Genomic DNA, 19,672 nt, shown 5'->3' with positions numbered 1-19,672 from the left:
TTAATAAGAATATCAGCCCTGGCCTTGTCTTACTTAACTACTTGAGTATGCCTGCCTGTCTGGCATAAATCTGCCCACACGAAACTGGTGAATATAGCACTGAATTAGATATGTAGAATAATCACAAGATGTCTTAAATCAACAACTGTTGATAGACTGTACAAGCTACCTGGCATTGCTCATCCCCCAACGTGCGACAGGAAGTTGCTGCCAATTGCAAGAGAAATAAGGTTGAACACTGTGAAAGCTATCCACTGCATGGCTATCAACCTCCCCCCAGTAGACTTAAATCAAGGAAAAGTTTCATGAGAACCACCAATCGTCTATATGTTCCTGCAGCAACTGCAAGAATATCCCTCTGGGCGGCAAAATCAGGCAATCCCAACTGGATGGTCCCCCATGAGGATCTTGCTCCAGGGGCAATCCAGGAATGGGCAACTTGGAAGTCCCTGAACAGACTCAGATGCAGAGTTGGCAGATTGAAAGACAACCTGGCAAAATGGCAATACCTAGAAGAATCCTCCACCTTGTGTGACTGTGTAGCAGAACAAACAGCTCAGCATCTGTATGCTTGCCCACAGTACCCTGCCTCATGTACAGAGGAAAAACTGTTTAAAGCTACAGACAGTGCAATCGCTGTTGCCCGTTTACAATCTAAAACTATTTAGCTGCTTGTGATCCCTTTTAATCATTTTAAAACTTTTTTATTTATGCAATGCTTTTGACATGAAATAAATAAATGAGAGTAGTTATGGAAAGTTTTAAAACAGGAGTGAGCAATTTGTGATCCTCCATTTTGGACTGCAACTGCAAACCAACCTAGCTTATAATGAGCAATCATGGGAGCTACAGATTGCAATCATGTGGGATGCTACATTTTGCCTATCCATGCTTTAGAAAGGCATTTTCCCCAATTTCATTAAAAGATGGAACTGTGTTTAGGATAATGCTTGCCTCAGCAGATATAAATTGAGAACTGATTTTGTTGCTTTTTTGTGACCTTCTTGCTCAGTTAAATAGAGACACCTTTAAAAAAAATAAGTTGATGAAATTTGATGAATACTACCTAATTTAAATAGGGGACTAATACCAAGTAAAAGATGGGCAGGGATGACCCAAAATTCCACAAAAACAGCATGCTGTGTAACTTGACCCTTTCTCATTTTTCAGTTTCTTAAAGATGGAATTCCATACATGAATGAAACACAGGAGAAAAAAATGGAACATCTTGTACCTGGTAGTTGGATGGTCCGTAGGTATAGTAGCTTCTGTGCCAATGGCTTTTGAAGTTGGATTTTTCCTGAATGTGAATTGATACGTATGTTTGCCACAATCTGGACCATTCTACTTCTCAGCTTCTTCTACACATATTACATAGTGCAGCATATTTTTCCACTCTAAGAATGATCCAATACCATGCCGTCCTTTTTTCTGAGTCTCTTGCATTCCCAGCTCCCCCCATCTTCCATGGACCATGGTGTCCTTTCCCCACTCCTTTATTTTATTCTTCCATTCTGCAGGATCTTAAATGTTGTCTCTCATTTTCCCCAAGTATTTCCTTAACCTTTGCCCAATCATTTATCAGTGGTATTTATCTTTCCCTTTCCATTCCCCTTCCCTTCCCCTTCCCTAACAGCTTACAGGATTTGTTCTCTCAGTGACCAGCTTCAGACTTTTCACACCTCACATATTTACACTCCTTGGTTTCTTTCTTTTCCCATATCTCCTATGTGTTTGCTTGCATTTTTCCTGTTACCTTCTATTTGTCAAACTGGAGAAGAAGCTGACAATTGTCCCAGGACCATAACAATTTGCAGCTTTCTCTTGGTGAGGCTGTAGAGTACAAAACACCATTAAGGCATTTTGCTATTAACATCATTCAGGGGGATATACAGTACTGTATTTACTCGAATGCCATCAAATGTAATGCGCACCTACATTTTATATGTGCACATTACAAAAATTTAATTTGCCCTTTAATGTAATACACCCAACAATGCAATCACAGCATGAATATGTTTTAATTTATTATGTTTTATGATTTTATGTTCATATGTTTTAAATGTATTTATGTGATTGTATATTATTGTGTATTGCTGGACTAGGTCCCTATGTCAGCTGCCCTGAGTCCCTTTGGGGAATGGGGCGGGATATAAAAATAAAAGTTAGCATGTCAGCGAGGCAGGCAGCGTGAATGAGGCCATTTGGAAAGCTACACTCCTCCTCCTAACTGGCCTCATTCACAAGACCTTCTAAACTGAGGGGGAGGTTTTGAAGGCATTGTGAATGAGGCCAGTTGGGAACTAAATGGAAATGAGCTTGGGGGGTGGGGCAGGGCCACTCAGAAAGCAGGATCCATAGCTAAGCGACCAAAACAGCTCGGTCACTAGCTAGGTGCTCTTCCTTCTCCGTACACAAGGAGCCCTAAGGTTGCTGCCACCACCAAGAACAGCCTCTTCGCGCCCCCTGCCTCCCTGTCCAGCCTCTGGGGCTTCAACTTCCTCCAGCATTTTCATGCAGGTGGGTTTATGTGCACAATTTTAATGCGCCATCGAATTGAATGTACACTTCAGTTATGGCAATGTAATTTAGCCAAAAAAGGTGCAGATTAGACTCAAGTAAATATGGTAATTGATTACAAAGCAAGGGTTTTTGGCTCATACAAACCACTGAAATTTTTGAGGGTTAAAGGTTAGTTGAAAGATTCTGATCCAGTTTTGCTTCTTGAGGCAGAACACCAAATTGTGCCTCAAATAGTGCATGCCAAAATCAAGGTACATAGTACGTTGGCCAGCCAAGTTATTTTGGCACCTGAGGCAGAAAAGCTCATAGTGCCTTTCCTTACTCTTGGCAGGAAGGGAGATGTGATACAGTAGTACCTCTACTTTCAAGGGGGTGAAGGATACAGTGGAAAGTGGAAAAACTACTGAGATTATAATTATTAACTTTATTTATAACTCGCCTTTCTCCCCATAGGGACTCAAGGTGGCAAATAATCATATAAAACAACCTAATAAGATTTAAAATAAGACGGATATTTTTTAAAAATTAAAGATTTGTGGGTGGATATAACATGTAAAAAGTTAAAATACAATGAATACAATTAAAATTACATTTAATCCCATCCACAACTTCCCCAGCAGTGTGTCCCTCATCCTCCCCCTAATGCCTGCTGGCAAAGAAAGGTCAAGGTTTCTCTGCTGGCAGAGAAAGGTTACTGACACCTGCTTAAGCTCCAGATCCAACTTAACTAAGACTAATCTTTGGATAACATAGTGCCCTTCTACACAGCTATATAACCCAGAATATCAAGTTAGATAATCCACAATATCTACTTTGAACTGGAATATCTGAGTCCACAGTGTCATATAATTCAGGTGAATATGGATTTTATACAGCTTTGTGGAAGAGGCCATAGCAAAAGGGAGAACTGAGGTATTTTGAGGAGAACCACAGTTCAGTAACTTGAGTCAATAGGATATGAAGCAGGGCAAACTGTTCTATTACATGCAAGGCCTGTGAAATGTTCATCTTCTTGACAGAACATCTAGTGAGCTACATCTGCACCAAGTGCAAACAGCTTACTTTAATGGAAGAGAGGATCCAGCAACTCAAGGTCCATATTAAAACGCTTAAGAATGTTTTTCTTAGACACAGCCCAGAAGACTATTCTAGATATACAAACCACATCAGTTGAACATGCAGGACAAGGCTAGGGGAGGTCACTTCAAATGCGGAGAACGCTGATACTTGGAAAAATGTGACATTTAGAAAGAGGACCAAGCATTACACTGTTAATCTGGAATTACACAGTCACTTCCAAGTTCTCTCACCAGTAACAGATGATGAGGAAATACAACACCTTGGAGAGGATGAGAGGTTCTAAGATACAACTGAGTGAACCATCCTTGATCAATACATGGGGGATGTCTCTGGGGAGGAGGACAGGTTCACAAACATGGAATTTGCAGTCACAGAATGAAGTAGAAGCAGAACAAGAACACACTAGGGAGAATGAGGGGGTCTTGGACATATCTGACTGGATTACCTTTGATGAGTCCGGAGGGGGGGTGTGTCTCTTGAGGGGGAGGCCAGTTTAGAGCTACACAATCCAGTTCAGCAACAAGGTCAGTTTTCAGGAGATCTGCAGATCTCTGCAGAGCATCTTACAGGAAAGGGACCCTGACAATCCTCGAAGAAGATGGGTATTGGTCATAGGTGACTTGCTCCTGAGAGGAACAGAGGTGGTGATTTGCAAACCTGACAGGATGTCTAGAGCAGTGGCTCTCAACCTGTGGGTCTCCAGGTGTTTTGGCCTACAACTCCCAGAAATCCCAGCCAGTTTACCAGTTTTTAAGATTTCGGAGTTAAAGGCCTAAACATCTGGGGACCCACAGGTTGAGAACCACTGGTCTACAGAAATATGCTGCCTCACTAGTGCAAAAATCACCACATAATTCAGTGACTGAGCAGACTCATCAAGCCCACTGACCTTCCACCTTTCATGTTGGTTCATGTAGGAACCAGTGATACTTCAAGGCATAGTCTTCAAAAGATTAAAAAGAATTTTGAAGCTCCCTGAAGAAGGCTAAAAGATCTTAATGTACCGGTAATCTTTTCATCTCTCCTCCCTGTTGTGCAACACAGCCCAGGAAGAGTGAGAAAAATAGTAAAAGTAAATAACTGGCTCCACAGATGGTGTCAGGTAGAACTATTTGGCTTCCTGGACCATCGTCTGCTTTACCAGGAATATGGCCTACTGACACAGGATGGGTTGCACCTCACAGAAGTTGGAAGGAATGTTTTTGCTCAGAGACTGGAAATCCTGATCAGGCAGACTTTGAACTAGGTTGTGTGGGGTAGGGTGATATTATCCTTTGGAACAGCCCCCCTAAGTTGAAAATGCTGCTGTTGAAAGCAAAGTCAGTAAATAGAAAAACAACTGCCATCCGGGACTTAATTCTGGATGAGCTTGATGAGCCGGTCTGTATCACAGATCTGGTTTGGTGAGACTGGGGGGTTAATCTCTCTCAGCTTTGCCCACCAGGATTCTCTGCAGCAGCTGGCAAAACCTGGGGGGCGGGGAGGTGGAATTGCAGTGGTCTGTTGTGATTCCTTCCCCCTTACCAGGTTCCCCATCCCACAGTCGACAGCATTCAAGTGTATTTACCCAAAGGTGGGTGACTGGGACAGAATAGGGATTCTGTTGGTGTACCGCCCACCCTGCTGCTCAACAGTCTCCCTTCCTGAGCTAGCTGGAATGGTCTTGGGACTGGCGTTGGAGTTTTAGTGGCTAATAGTGCTGGGAGACTTCAACATCCATGTTAAGACTGCCCTGTCAGGAATGGCTCAAGATTTCATGGGCTCCATGACAACCATGGGTTTATCTCAAGTGGTGTCTTGCCCTACCCATGCTGCAGGACACACTTTGGACCTTGTTTTCTGTGCACATTGGGACAATGTGATTGTGGTGTGGAGGAACTAGTCACAATTCTGTTGTCATGGACTGATCACTACTACAGTATATGTAAGGAACTGGCTAAATTTTAGTGGGATCACTACTGGGTGTGTGTGTTAAGAGAAAAAGACTCACCCTGGTTAGTTACAGTACACAGGTTGGGTGAATGGGATAATTAAGGTCAGCTAGTTTGAGCCACTCCTGAAGGGTATCACTGGGGAGTGTTTGTAATTCAATTTTGGGCTAACTGAATGTTTGCTCCTGAGTTTACTCCACGTTAGCTCCTGGCTTGCTACCTGTTTGATGCAGGCAAATTTATCTTCTCTGCTCGTCTCCATGTCCAGGAAAGGAAGGTTGGAAGAAACATATTTTCTGTGGAAAGAATTTCATGAGTAATACATAAGGACTAAGCTTCTGCTGTTCTGCATGCTTTGTCAACTAGTAACAATCACTACGTGTTCAGGTTTAGCCTCACAGGGACTTCCATGGGTGGGGGACCGATTAAGATGGTCCACCCCAGGAGGCTTATGGATCTGGGTGGATTCCTGATGGCTCTTAGGGATTTTCCTGTCACTTTGGCATGTGATTCTGTTGAAACTCTGGCTAACTTCTGTAATGGGGAAATGGCCAGGACAGTGGAAACAATTGCTACTGAATGTCCCGTCTCATGGAGCAGAGTCAAACCAGCCCCTTGGTTTTCCAAGGAGTTGGCAGCAATGAAGCAAATGAGATGGAGACTAGAATAATGTTGGCAGAGAACTCGAAGTGAATCCGATTGAGCACAGGTTGGGGTGTAGTTGAAAGTCTACTCTGCCCTAAATCAGAACTGTCACTCTTCCTAATGGTAGGATTAGTCTTATCATGATGCCTCAATTGTCAACCATAGTGGGATATCCTTTGCAAACCTTAGGGTTCAAAACTGAAGTGAATGCTGAGTTTAAAGTAGAGCACAGTTTCATACGTATGTCTTGTTATTACTCAAGTGGTTTTGGCAAAGATAAGCTGAAGAAGGTAATTGAAGAAGTTACTTGCTGGGTATCTTCAGCAGAAGAGAAAGATTCCATGGTTCTACATGATCTGTATGGTAAGACATGTAATAATGGGCTTTACTCACTTTTTTCAACTCACTTCTCATAATCCCTTGATTAAGTGTATGGCTTTCTCACTTTTTCCTTAAGCTAACTACAGTAGAGTCTCACTTATCCAACATAAACGGGCCGGCAGAATGTTGAATAAGCAAATATGTTGGATAATAAGGAGGCATTAAGGAAAAGCCTATTAAACATCAAATTGGGTTATGATTTTTACAAATGAAGCACCAAAACATCATGTTAGACAACAAATTTGGCAGAAAAAGTAGTTCAATACGCAGTAATGCTATATAGTAATTACTGTATTTATGAATTTAGCATCAAAATATCACGATGTATTGAAAACATTGACTACAAAAATGCGTTGGATAATCCAGAACGTTGGATAAGCGAGTGTTGGATAAGTGAGACTCTACTGTATTATTTTTTAAAGATCTTTGCATATTTCCTTTGGTGTTCTACTAAACAAGCAGTTTTGGTTGTAATGGTCTTGACGTGATCCTTCCAAGGATGGTGTTTTCCTCTTTTTGTTAATCCCTAATTACAAATAATCATATCAAATAAAAGTCTTTCTATATACACCTCTTCACATGTTCAGACAATATATAATGGCATAACCCTTTTAGGATTATACCATTCTAATTTCACATGTGGGAAATGCAAGCATAAATAAAGTTCAAATCCTTATTTTCAGTATAAAACTAACACTTTTAAGGGAAAGTTAGATTATAACTCTGTTCTCTGGAAAGCTGTATTTCAACATGTAGGGAGATTTTTTATATGAGAAAGCCTAGGACTATCATAGTCTGCAGGTTACCACCTCAGGAGGATTGTTCCATGTCTCTTGAATGGTTGAACTGACTCAGAGTGTTAAATAGGATTGATTAAAAAAACCAGTGCCTTCAATTCATGTGTTTCCTGATTGTTTTTCTTGAAACTTGTTCCCTACATAATTTGATAAAACTCCTTCAGTTCCTTCCCCTGGAAAACTTAACCAGTAATGATCAAATTGCAATGTATTGCTTCCTAAAATGCTTTTTAAGTGCTCTGCATTTTTTTTCCATTTTCCCATCTTGATATTATTAAAACACCCTAAGGTTACCATTAGCAGCTCCTCACCATATTATTTTTGTTATTTTTAAGACTTTCAGATGTTTGAAGTACAGCTGATTTTAAGACAAGCTATTAAAGATATTTGGACTATCCCTTTAGGAGATCATAAAGTAAGTGTAATTTTACAGCGTCTAACTGGGATTATGAACTCCCTGGTCCTTGTCTCTGTCATTGCCCAGGTTTCTGTGTTGAGACCTTTGAGTCTAAATATTGATAACTGTCTCACCACCATGGTAGGGATCTGCCTTTTTTAACCAGCACTCTGAAGTTTATTTATTTATTCATTTGAATAAGTGTATATTACTCAGAGTAAATAAATATACTCAAAAGTTTGAGTTTAAAGTTGATAATAGCAAGCAGTGAAATGTTACTGTTGTTAAGGCTGTGTTTATATGCTGACTCTTTCTCAATGATGTGCTCTTAGGTCGATTCAGTAGATCCTTTCCGTAGATTGCTGAATGTTGATAGCTTGTTCAATAGATTGTTGGATGAACACTACTGTGTTCAAAACTGGCAACAGGATTTAAACCCAGATATAGTATTTCAACTTCACAGACATATATTTCTTCCAGGTGCTGGTGAAAAAGATGAATCCACACCAGCGTTGGCTGCTGGAGAACACTTCTTATGACTCTTGTCAAAAAGAGCAAATTATTTTGTGTGCAAAGGGCTTTACCAATCTTTTCCAGGCACTTGTTAAAGCCAAAAAGGTAAGTCCCAGTTCCCTTAAAAATAAAATAAAAGAAAGCACACACACTGTTTTAAGTGTAAATTAATAATTAGGTAAGAGATTAAGCCACTCATAACAATAGATGTCTTTTCATCCAAGTAGACTGATGGTAGAGGTAGATCATTCTTAAATGATATATTAAGGACTTAAAAAGGTTTACCTTGCTGTGGTTATTCTTCAGCTGTCAGCCGGCATGTATATATTTTAAAACATGTTACATGGAATTGTTTTTCATTAGATTACACAGACTTGATTGGAAGTGTATGTGCCATTCCCCTTTTTTTACATGTGGAAAATTGAAGCTAAAATTGTTTTCTGCTGTATGTATAAACATTTTGCACCCAAGGGAAATGTCACATGCCTTCAGCTTAGCAAACAAACTCCCACAAAGATCCTGTACTTGTTCTGCCTGCAAATTGGAACTGCTCCATTTGTAATCTGTGTTTTGCTTTTAGGGAAAAGGGCTCTTTTATTAAAATAAGTTGCTGGACCACATGGCCATATCCTCCTCTTAGTCTTTAGAGAAACTGTGCAAATCATGCTGTACCAAGTATTTATATTTTTAATGGCCCAGTATGGAGATACAGTAATTTGGCTGATTATTTAGTGATATCTTGCGTCTTTTTTCTCTCTATAGCCGCTGGTGGGACACAATATGATGATGGATCTTTTGCATCTGCATGAGAAATTTTACAATCCACTTCCTGGTAATGACATTTCACACATCAACTGTCAAAAGTCAGACGCCAATTAGAGAGCAAAACAGAGTTTATTCAAGAAATAGCCCAAAAACAAGTCACAAACATAAAAGATGGCTTAAAACACATAACCTTCTGTGTTTTAAGGCAGTCCAAACAAAAATATATCAAAAATATGCTTTAACAAATAAACCGGATTATTCAAGCAAATAATCCAGATTAAACTAAAGGTTCTTCAATTCAGTTCAAAACGTTCTGAGTTGGCTTGGAATAAGCAGCCAAAACAAAGCAAAGACTTGGAAACTCCCAAAAAAACCCCCAAATTCCCAAACTTAGCAGTTCAAACTTAAAGCCTCAAACAGAAACTCACAATGGGCAAAGGAGCTCCCCAGTGAGAGTAGCTTGTAAACAAACTTGGAAGCTGGTGCAAAAGGAGAGAAAGCGGCTCCAAGCCTTTACTGCGGCCAGCACCAGGCTTTGGGATTTAAAGGGACAGTGCAAGGAGATGTCGTCAAACCGGTCCGGAGTCAAAACAGCAGGGGCAGCAATAATCCGCTTCAAGAGTGCAGACAATGCCAGGAGCTCAAGGAACAAAGCAAAGAGACATCGTCAGGTCGGTCCAGGGTCAGGAAAGGAGACAGCAGCAAGGTCGGGACGCAAGCCAGGGGTCAAGAGCCGTGGGTAGACACAAATCAAAGAGCGAAGGCAGAAGAAGAGTCAAATTCCAGTCCAAGGTCCAGGGGTTGTAGTCATCAATTCAAGGTCCATGAAATGGAATGGCACGAAGAGCCAAGGCAACAGAGGCAACAGCAGATCTGAAGCAAAGTCCCAGTCCAGTCTTCTTTAACACGTACAGGAGTCCCAGTGACGCCCAGCAACACCTTGCCACACGCAAAGTGAAGTGACTAAACATTCCCAATTTATCCCAATTTTCCCTGGGTGTCCAAACACCAATGCCCAAAGAGCAGGTGTCCCAAATCCTTAATCCGAATCAGAACTCCACACAGCTAAAGCTCGTGAGTCGAGCGTGCCTAATTCTTCATCAGAATCCCAATCAACCTGCTCACGCCCAACACCGTGCACACCTGAGGATCCATCCTCACTCCTCCAAGCAGACCAAGTGGGGTCTGCTTCTGAAGACACCCAAGCTTCCCCAGTGTCAGCAGTATCCATGGGCCCCGATTCCTCCCCAGGCATCTCCGGTGTCCGTACCCAGTCAGTGCCCACTTCTTCAGCCACCACCTGTTCCCCAGCATCCATTTCTTCCACAAACTCCCCATCTGAATCTTCCTCAGAAGACTCCCCATTGAGATCCCTAATTCTCTTTCTGTACAAATCCTCCGAGCCCTCCTCGCGAAGGTTTTTTCTTCCTCTCCTGATCCTACCACCATCATCCACAGTCCCCAAAGGCGCAGTCACAACATCAACAACACAGAACAGTGGTTCTCAACCTAGGGTCCCCAGATGTTTTTGGCCTACAACTCTCAGAAATCCTAGCCAGTTTACCAGCTGTTAGGATTTCTGGGAGTTGAAGGCCAAAAACATCTGGGGACCCCAGGTTGAGAATACTGATATAGAGACTTTTGTATCCTTTCTTTGGTGATGGATAATTTCTCTTAATCCTTAGAAAATCCTTTTCCATTCTTACTTTCATTTAAGGTGGGGGTGGGGAACTGCAGTTAGCCAGGAAGCCAATTTTTTGCTTCTGGGACACTCCAGAAGCCACATGGACTGCCAGAAAACCAGGTAACTAAAAGAAATGGTTGGTGGTCTATGTCTGATTTTTAAGGGTTATTTTTGACATGTATACAGTACTGGGAAGATTTGCTATGTATTTAGAATCTAGATTGTCTTTGCTGGGGGAGTCCTCACTTGGGGAGAGGTCAGAAAAAAGCTAAGCCCACATGGCCACATTTTGTCAATCCTGATTTGAAGAATCGTTTCCAGTTTCTGGTCAGGTTAGCAATGGTGGCTTCATGAGTTTTATTTTAACAAATTAGGTTCATTGTCTTCTCTCTCCCTGCCTCCATTTTCTTCTGATTACTTTTTCAGAGAACTATGAAGAGTTTAAAAAGAACATGCACACTCTGTTTCCCATCATCTTGGACACAAAAAATATTTCAAAGTCCATTTGGAAGGTAATTTTCATTCTTTGCTTTAGCTAATGATGCTCAAGCTCACCACTCTTGTCTCTACCACTGTGCCAAAATGAGCCACACCAGAGACCTTTTTAAACAACACATGGTCACTTCCTATGTGCCCGGCTTTCCATTATCTACTTGTCTTGTACAGTTCTTTAACTCTACTTGTCTTGCACAGTTTTTAACTCCATGGAAACAAATTCTTTTTTCTCTCTTTAAACAGGAATTTCAGTTTCCTCAAGCTTCTAGCCTTTCGGAAGTTTATGAAGAGCTTTGCAGGTCAGACATATTTTTTGAAACTATTTTTTGGTTTTATCATTATGCTTGTTTGCCTGAAAAAGAATGTCAACTTTTTATTGTTTTTTACTAATGCAGGCAGTCCCTGAGTTTCAAAACATTCAACTTACAAACAGCTCATAGTTATGAATGGGTGTGAGACAATGGGAAGTGAGAGAAACCTACCCTTAAGAAGGGAAAATCACTATTGGAAAAGTTACCATGGGAAAAAAGGGTCTCAACTGAAACTTTATTATCAATATTTTTTCCACAGCAAGCCAATTTTTTCCATATATAATTATCACAGGGACAAAAAGTGAGGTGAAACCCTCTGAACAGGGGCACAGACAGCAAAACAAACACTAAACCCTTCCCTATGCTATCCAGAGCTAACAAATATATATGTTTTGCTGAAGTTACACTTAAAATTGTACCTGTTCCAACTTACATCCAAATGTAACTTAAGAACAAACCTACACAACCTATCTTGTTGGTAACTTGGGGACTCCTTGTAGTCACATTTAATTCAACATTAGCTACATTCTAGCCTTCCAGAATTCAAAAGCTGGTTTGCTTTTCGACCCTATCCTCAAAACAGCTGGTTATTTTGATGAGAAGCGTTTCCATCTTAGGTTGACACTTGATGGATGGCCAGACTATGTGACATTTGCCTAATAGTTCAGATCATTCAGAAGATATCATAATAAACCTAGACAGCCACAAATAGATAAGTAATTTATATAATTCTGTGATCCTTAGAGGCATGTAATGCTTTGAACAAAAGAAATATCATTAAAATATATTTTACTCTACTCTCAGTCCGATTATTGGGAGAAAGGTGGAATATAAATGATTAATATCGCTATCATCGAACTGTGAAAAATAAGTGGTTTAGAGAAATTATTTTTGTATTAAAAGCAAATGACAGAAAAGAACATTTCAAACAGCATCTTAGTATCTAACCTAAATACGTTTTGTGTGGCAGAATAGTTAACACAGAGATAATTATCTTGTTTCATCTCATCTAGTATAAAAAAATATCAACCAATCTCCTTGATTTTTTGTATTTCAACTGAGAAGCAGACAGGGAGGATTCATGAGAATGTCACAGAAATAGAAAAGAGAACTGAAAAGAGTCACTATCTCTCAACAGTGTCATAAATACAACAAACCAGTCTTGTCCAGAAATCTTTCACGCAAGGGATTGCCTCAGATACAGTAAGTCTGCTTATAAAACTCAAACTCTTAATAATAATAATAATAACTTTATTTTTCTATCCCGCCTCTATCTCCCCGCAGGGACTCGGGGTGGCTAATACGGGGCCAGGCCCAAAGAACAAGTAATGAGCAAAGTAAAATATATGTAAAAACAGCATCTTCAAAACAAATAAAAACACATTAAAACCAAGGTAATACACTATAATAACAATAAAAAACATTAAGAAATACTATGATAACATGGAAGGATTACCATTTAGTAACTAAGTGAATAAAATGGGAGGGCAGTTTAGGCAAAAGTGCAAAGATATGTATTGTAATGCCATTTGGGAGCATAAACTGACAAAGTGCTAAACATTTTCTAATAGAATTGGAATGAGGTAGGATGACTTGTCATCTGGTCAAAAATCAGTACATGTGAGGTACGTATTATATAGTTCGAATTCCATCTAGAGTTCTAAAACACTCCCCCCTTTGGACTTTTCATATTTTGTTGCATTGTAGTCTGAAAGTGGAATAGATTTAATTGATCTGTATACCATTTAATAATATTTTCTTTATGACACAAGAATTAAAGAAATAAAAACAAATTTGTGCTTTTTCAAAATACTTCTGTTTCTGAAATCCCCTATAGATGCTGGAGCCTAATAATATTATTTGATGGTAATGACCTGGGATTATTATGGGTTGACACACTAATCATCTCAATGCATTTATATTTAGAGGAGAGAAATGACGGTATAAAAGAAAAAAAAGAAAAAAATATCTTGTGGGAACAATATGATTTAGTCTCAAAAGTCCTTCTTTAGAATATCTTGCAAAATTTTGCTTTTTTATTGATCAAATCTTTCAGCCACAAAGATGTGTCTCCATGAAGCAGCGTATGATGCATTCCTCTGCGGATCAGGTATTGCTGAAATTTCTAGCTTATAATATTCCTGTCCATAGGAATTTGTACTCATCTGTAAAACAATTTGAAGTGTTTCTCTGTCTATTTATTCTATATAAATCCTCCACATCCTTGATCACAGAGTTCACAACTTAGTGTGTTATCTAATGGGACTAAAATGAAGCCCATAGGATCTGATTCATCAGTTTTAGGTACTCCTTGAACAAACACCTCAGGTCTTTGCATTTGGACCCAGAATGCACATTTATTGGCCAGTTTGACAAGGTTTCACAATTGGACTTAGGCTGCTATAATAAACATCATAGAAATTTGGGACTGACTAGCAATTTGCCTTTTCTCAGAAAAATTGACTGTTTTGAGTCTACAGTATTTTATTTCAAATGTGTGTGAAATAAATGTTAAGGATTATAAGTGCTGTCACTCTCAACTTTAATTTCTTTCAAACTGTAAGCAAAATTGTCAGTATCAACCCAAGCCATAGAAGCCACGTTTTCTATTTTAATGTATTGGATATTCTATATAATTTATTGACAATGTCCATCTTGGAAACCTCCAGAGAACTTTCATGCATTGCAGGCACGACTGGTGAGGATGAGAGACAGAGCCTTCTCAGTGGTGGCCCCTCAGCTGTGGAACTCCTTCCCTAGTGGGATTAGATTGGCCCCTTCCATCCTGTCATTTCGCAAACAAGTGAAACCTTGGCTTTGGGATCAAGCATTTGGCCCATCATAATTATCTGTGCAATATAGTTGGAATTGGCTTTGGATTGATGAACATGATTATCTGGCATCAAATCTATGCACAATAGTCGTCTAATGTTTACATATGTTGTTTTAAATTGTTGTTTAAAGGCTTTTAATTATTGTTGTTGTTCAGGCATGGAATAATGCCACTCATGTAAGCCACTCTGAGTCCTCTTCGGGGTGAGAAGGGCAGAATATAAATGTAATAAATAAATAATAAAATATACATGTTTCAGGTATTAAACTTGTGGTGGGGAGGAGGAGGAGGATCCCAAAGCACTGTACAAAGTTCAGAAAAAATAAAATCATCCCTAATAGGAAGTATCTGCTCTGTTGATAATGTTATAGGATTAATCTTTGCTAGTGTAGAATTAGGAGGACATTCCTGAGTGACAGACTGCTGGTTCTATCTGACCTAATACAGTAAGGATTGCTGTTTGCCACCTCCCTCGAACATAGCTAAGTATATCTGCAATCCATAACTTCTGCTATAAAAATGGAAGCATCAACACGAGGAAACAAGCACTCTGAGTGCAGTCATCGGCATATGGATATTTCTTAATAAGTATAGAATTTTGTCTCTTTGTAGTGGAAGCAAGAATACCAAGAAATGTGCCTGTTTTCATATAATCCATCTCAGAGAAATAGTCCACTGCATGAGGTTGAATCAAGCCGTAATGGTTTTCTATTTGAATCTTTTCATGACAGGTCTTTTCATCTTCTTGGTAATTAAGTGTTCTAAGTAGTCATATGTAGTTTCTTTTTGCAGGAGCAGGGACTACTTGGGGTCCTTTCAGTGTCATCTGAAAGCTTCTTGGATAATTGGTCTAAGCCACTGCTTCTCAAACTATGGGTCCCGACCCCAAATGGGCTCTCCTTAGTTCAATGTTGGGGTCACGAAAAAATTGGCAGCAGTAAAAGATTTCTGAATGCCACCCATTTACACAAATCCATTATCAACAATCTTTTAGGTTTTACAGTGGATTCTGCAGACAATGAGTCCCCTCGGGGGGAGAGGGCGATCTATAAAAATAATATTTGTTTAGTTATTTATTAATTATTCAGCTCTACTCCACAAAAAGGACATCACCCTGTTTATTAAGACTTTCAAATGTTGATTTATTTTCAGTAAATGTTTGATTTTTATACTATTTTATATACCTCTATATCTGGGGTCATGTAAAAATTTATCAAGCAGAAAGGGATGGGAAGTAAAAAGTTTTAAGGAATCTTGGTCTAAGCAACTAAATACTGTAGGTCTTTTTGTTTTTGTAATGGATACACAATGCAGATTCCAACTGAAATTAGGCTTTTGTTCATTCAGAGGTGTTTTAAAATTATATTTCCAAGTTTTGTATATTCACTAACAGAAAGGGAAACTATTGTGGTATTTCACATACATACCCCATTGCTGCAATTATCAAATTTAATTTTTCCTAGCTTGTCTGTTTGTACTCAACTATAGACATAACCACTAAACTGTTTTTCCTTCTAGTTCTTCTTAAAATTGCTCATTTGCTCTTTTGCAACATTTCTTGGTAAGTGATGGTTCCGATGAGATTTTTCTTGAAATAATTTCTCAAGTTATTAGTTTGCGAATCACCATAATTGCTTTCTCCACAACCCCCATTTTAATTTTTATTTTTAAAAAAACATTTTTCACCAATGTGCATGAGGAAATTTAGCTGTGGTTTTCATCCACCTCAGTGTAACTGATCCAGACATAGCAGTGGCCTGTGAAAGACTTATTGGGATATTTTAAATAACTTTATACAATCTAAGCATAGAAATGGCCCCGGCCCAGTTTACCTGTCCGAACACATCTCCCTCTATGAACCATTGTGGGGAGGCCCTGCTCTCGGTCCCGCCACCGTCACAAGCACAATTGGCGGGGATGAGAGACAGGGCCTTCTCAGTGATTGCCCCTCAGCTATGGAGCTCCCTCCCCGGTGAGATTAGATCCGCCCCCTCCCTCCTGTCCTTTATAAAGATGGCAAAGACCTGGCTGTGGGACCAAGCATTTGGGGCAGTACAATAAGGCCATAATAGGAAACCTACTCTGCTGACTGGAGCCAGCATGGTGTCCTGAGTTGGTTTAAACAGCTGATTTTAAAGTAGGTATAACTGATTTTAGTGTTTAATGTTTAAATGTTAGTGTATATTTATAATTATTTTATGTCCCTGCATGGAATGCTTGCTGTATATATGTTGTGCTAGGCCTTGAGTCCCCTTCAGGGTAAGAAGGGTGGAATATACATGTTTTAAATAAATAAATAAATAAACAAATAAATAAAGTACTCAAAAAAATTAGAACTAGAAGGATACCCCTCTGTCTGAAATCAGTTGAACTGAAGAAGTAGAAATGCAAACTTTTCTTATTATAACTACAGAAGGCAGGAAGGATAAATGAGAACTCATGTAGACAATAATCTATTATGTTCCTTATTTATTTATTCCGGAAATGTCATGTAATATATTGTAAATTTCCCATTTTTTTCCTAAGGCAGCTTATAATAATCAAGTTTTTAAAAATAAGATCCTCCCATTCCTCCTCCTTCTTTCTTTTTCTAAACCACAATCCTGGCATTACAGGTTTTTTTTTATTATATCTCCCTGTCATAACATTATTTTTTAAAATCCCATTCTTTTCTTTAAATTAGTGATAACACAAGGGCTGCCTCCTATTTTTCCCAGTACCTCGACGTTTTATCTACATATGTGAATCAGGTGAACCTTATCCGAGCTAGTATTCAGAAAATTGTGAGTATGAAATGCAAAAAAGCTACTTAAATGCCCATAAATTCTTTAAAAACTGCTCTGTGGAAAAGTCCTAAGAAAGAAAAGATTCGGGAATGGGGGACAATAACTCTTTAAAGGTGGGAATAGTTTGTGGGTTGTATGAGTCAGAGAAGAAGCAAAAGGCAACACTGTTAATACAATTGGCCTCTTGAATTTGTGCGACTGGGGCTGTCTCTTTTATTAACAGTCTAGTTTGGTGCAGCTAGGGAGAGAGACTGTTTTCCTGACAGAATGTGTATTAACACACACAAAAAAACACCTAAGTCCACCAGTAAATGAAATTTTAATTTGATTTATTTACTTTCCCAGAATTTTTCTGGCCTGGATGACCATACAAAACACCTCCCGCTTCTGATAGCTAATGTACGAAGATGGCCTGGAGTGAATGAAGAGCAAATCCATCGAGAGTTAGGAATCTTCTGCAGGTTTGATGTGCGGCGGCTAAGAATGAACCAGTTTCTCTTGCTGTCCAATAGACTTAGAAAGTATGTATTCGAAATCCTAATGCGCCTTGCCTTCACAATTCTCATTTTATACAGATGATCTTTCCTGCTGTTTCTTGCATCAAAAAGGCTCTCATTTCTGAAACACTGGAAATCAAGGTGGATTCAGCTCATGTGCCAGATATGACTGCTTTTGCTGTGTTCTGTAAGCTGCATACATCTGGTGTCGTTAGTAGACATTTCTTCAAATCCAAGAGTAGTTCAAAAACTATTTTATTCAACTTAGTGTTGTACATAATGTTATCCTAAACCTTTTCCCTGATCTGATTGACAGAATTGGTGCTAAAGTGACACGAAACATAAAGCTTTTTATTTGAACAAATACATATTGGCTTTGTAACTATATTTATTATTGTGTTTATTGAACCTATGATTTTTTAAAATTTCTTTTGTTTATTTTCAAATACTTATCTTGTTAAAATGAGCTTTGTTGTGTTATTTACATGGTAAAACTGTAGTGATTGTTACATAATTACCTAGTAGAATGAATTTTATTGATTATGAATGTTAGCCCATTTTGTAATTAAGACTAGCTCCCTGCTACATAACATACATTTATACATAATATGCTTGCTCTTAGTGTAGGCAAGGAGATGGATTCATAGTTGGTACTTATAAAAGCAAAAATCTACCCATTATCAAGGAAAATGGACCCATAGAAGGAGCTATTAGCAGTGGGAGGGTGATGCTTTGTGGAAATGTTAGCCCTAGTTAACATTTATCTTTTTGAAATTATTAAATTGCTTTTGGTTTTTTCCTTTTTCAATTGTTATAGCATCAGGATGGTGCTGGAAGAATATAAAACCCATCCCAACCTACAGATTTCTCTCTATTACTACTGGAGGCATGCCCCAGAAGTGAACTGTTTCCTCCAGTAAGACTGACTTTATTTGAAATCATACTTTATTATTTGAGTTTTATAATACTAGTAAAGAGCAACAGGAGCTCTCTGATTTAGGCCTGATATAGATGTCCACAATAGAACCTGAGCTCGTGTAAAGCACTTCCCTGCTCTCTTTCTGGGGGTTCTCTGCAGAGCTTCCAATGAAATCCAATTCAGATCATTGTCAAAATATAGCCTAGACGTGTGTCTTATGCTGACACTTGCTTCTCTTTCCTCACAAGGCTTATAGTTGGCCCTCCCTATCCACTAATTCTGTATCAATGGATTCAAACAGCCACAGCTTGAAAATATTCCTCCACAAAAAATTCCTAAAACAAACCTTGATTATGACATTTTATAAAAAGGTGCATCATTTTACTAGATTGTTGTATATAATGGGACTTAAGCATCCACAGATTTAGGCATCTACAGAGGGTTGTGGGCCCATGCACTTTTTTATAACTGTCTTTAGAAGTGCATCCTTATCAGCACGGCTCACAGCCCTAGTGTTTGCCTTGTGCCCCCCCCCCCCCCCCCAATTCTTTCCAGACCTATCAAGTTTGATTTTCTTCCTCTGCCATATTGGCAAAAGAGCAGGTAAGGAAAACAAACCAAAAAACATGACTAATCTTGTTAATCAGGAGTGGAGAATTCAAGGCCTTCCAGGTATTCGACTGCACTTCCCATAGCTACTATAAGCCCATTGTGAAGTTTGATCAGGAATTGCATCAAATCAACATCTGAAAAGCCAAAAGTTGGCCATCCTTGCTGCAGGAACATGGGCACTGCCCTCCCAGCATAGATAAGTGGACAATAGTCACTCTGCAATTTTTGATTTGCACAACAATAAAAAATGAAAGGTTGAGTAACCTTTATTTTGAAATCTGAAATGGTTCAGAATCATCCATATGGGTGGCTGGGATATTGGCACCTTTAATAAAATAATAATAATAATAACTACTACTGCTACTACTACTACTACTTTATTTTTATCCCACTCTATTACCCCTAGGGGACTCAGGGCGGTTTACAGCAAAAAATTGGCAAATATTCAATGCCGACATAACATAACAAACGGGTCAACTCATAGATAATAAAATAAACATCAA

At 39.1% G+C, this 19,672-nt stretch overlaps 1 protein-coding gene across 3 annotated transcripts in view; it reads left to right on the top strand.

The window, feature by feature from the left end:
* Window positions 1–19,672, top strand: part of pnldc1 (PARN like ribonuclease domain containing exonuclease 1) — a 28,958-nt gene that overhangs the window by 7,262 nt on the left and 2,024 nt on the right. For 2 of the 3 annotated variants that reach the window (XM_008123287.3, XM_062976653.1), the window contains 13 exons: window positions 1,171–1,256; window positions 6,442–6,542; window positions 7,693–7,772; window positions 8,235–8,372; window positions 9,030–9,099; window positions 11,143–11,228; window positions 11,455–11,510; window positions 12,661–12,725; window positions 13,579–13,632; window positions 15,874–15,916; window positions 17,039–17,138; window positions 17,487–17,662; window positions 18,456–18,554. In XM_008123287.3, the coding sequence (XP_008121494.1) occupies window positions 1,171–1,256; window positions 6,442–6,542; window positions 7,693–7,772; window positions 8,235–8,372; window positions 9,030–9,099; window positions 11,143–11,228; window positions 11,455–11,510; window positions 12,661–12,725; window positions 13,579–13,632; window positions 15,874–15,916; window positions 17,039–17,138; window positions 17,487–17,662; window positions 18,456–18,554 (1,154 nt within the window). Of the gene's footprint in view, window positions 1–1,170; window positions 1,257–6,441; window positions 6,543–7,692; window positions 7,773–8,234; window positions 8,373–9,029; window positions 9,100–11,142; window positions 11,229–11,454; window positions 11,511–12,660; window positions 12,726–13,578; window positions 13,633–15,873; window positions 15,917–17,038; window positions 17,139–17,486; window positions 17,663–17,716; window positions 18,007–18,455; window positions 18,555–19,672 lie in introns of those variants that run through there. The other variant, XM_062976654.1, reaches the window with a different exon arrangement.

The sequence above is a fragment of the Anolis carolinensis genome, chromosome 1 (assembly GCF_035594765.1).
Source record: "Anolis carolinensis isolate JA03-04 chromosome 1, rAnoCar3.1.pri, whole genome shotgun sequence".
Taxonomy (NCBI): domain Eukaryota; kingdom Metazoa; phylum Chordata; class Lepidosauria; order Squamata; family Dactyloidae; genus Anolis; species Anolis carolinensis.
Note: the sequence above shows the minus strand (reverse complement) of the source record. Positions and strands in the feature narration are given on the sequence as shown.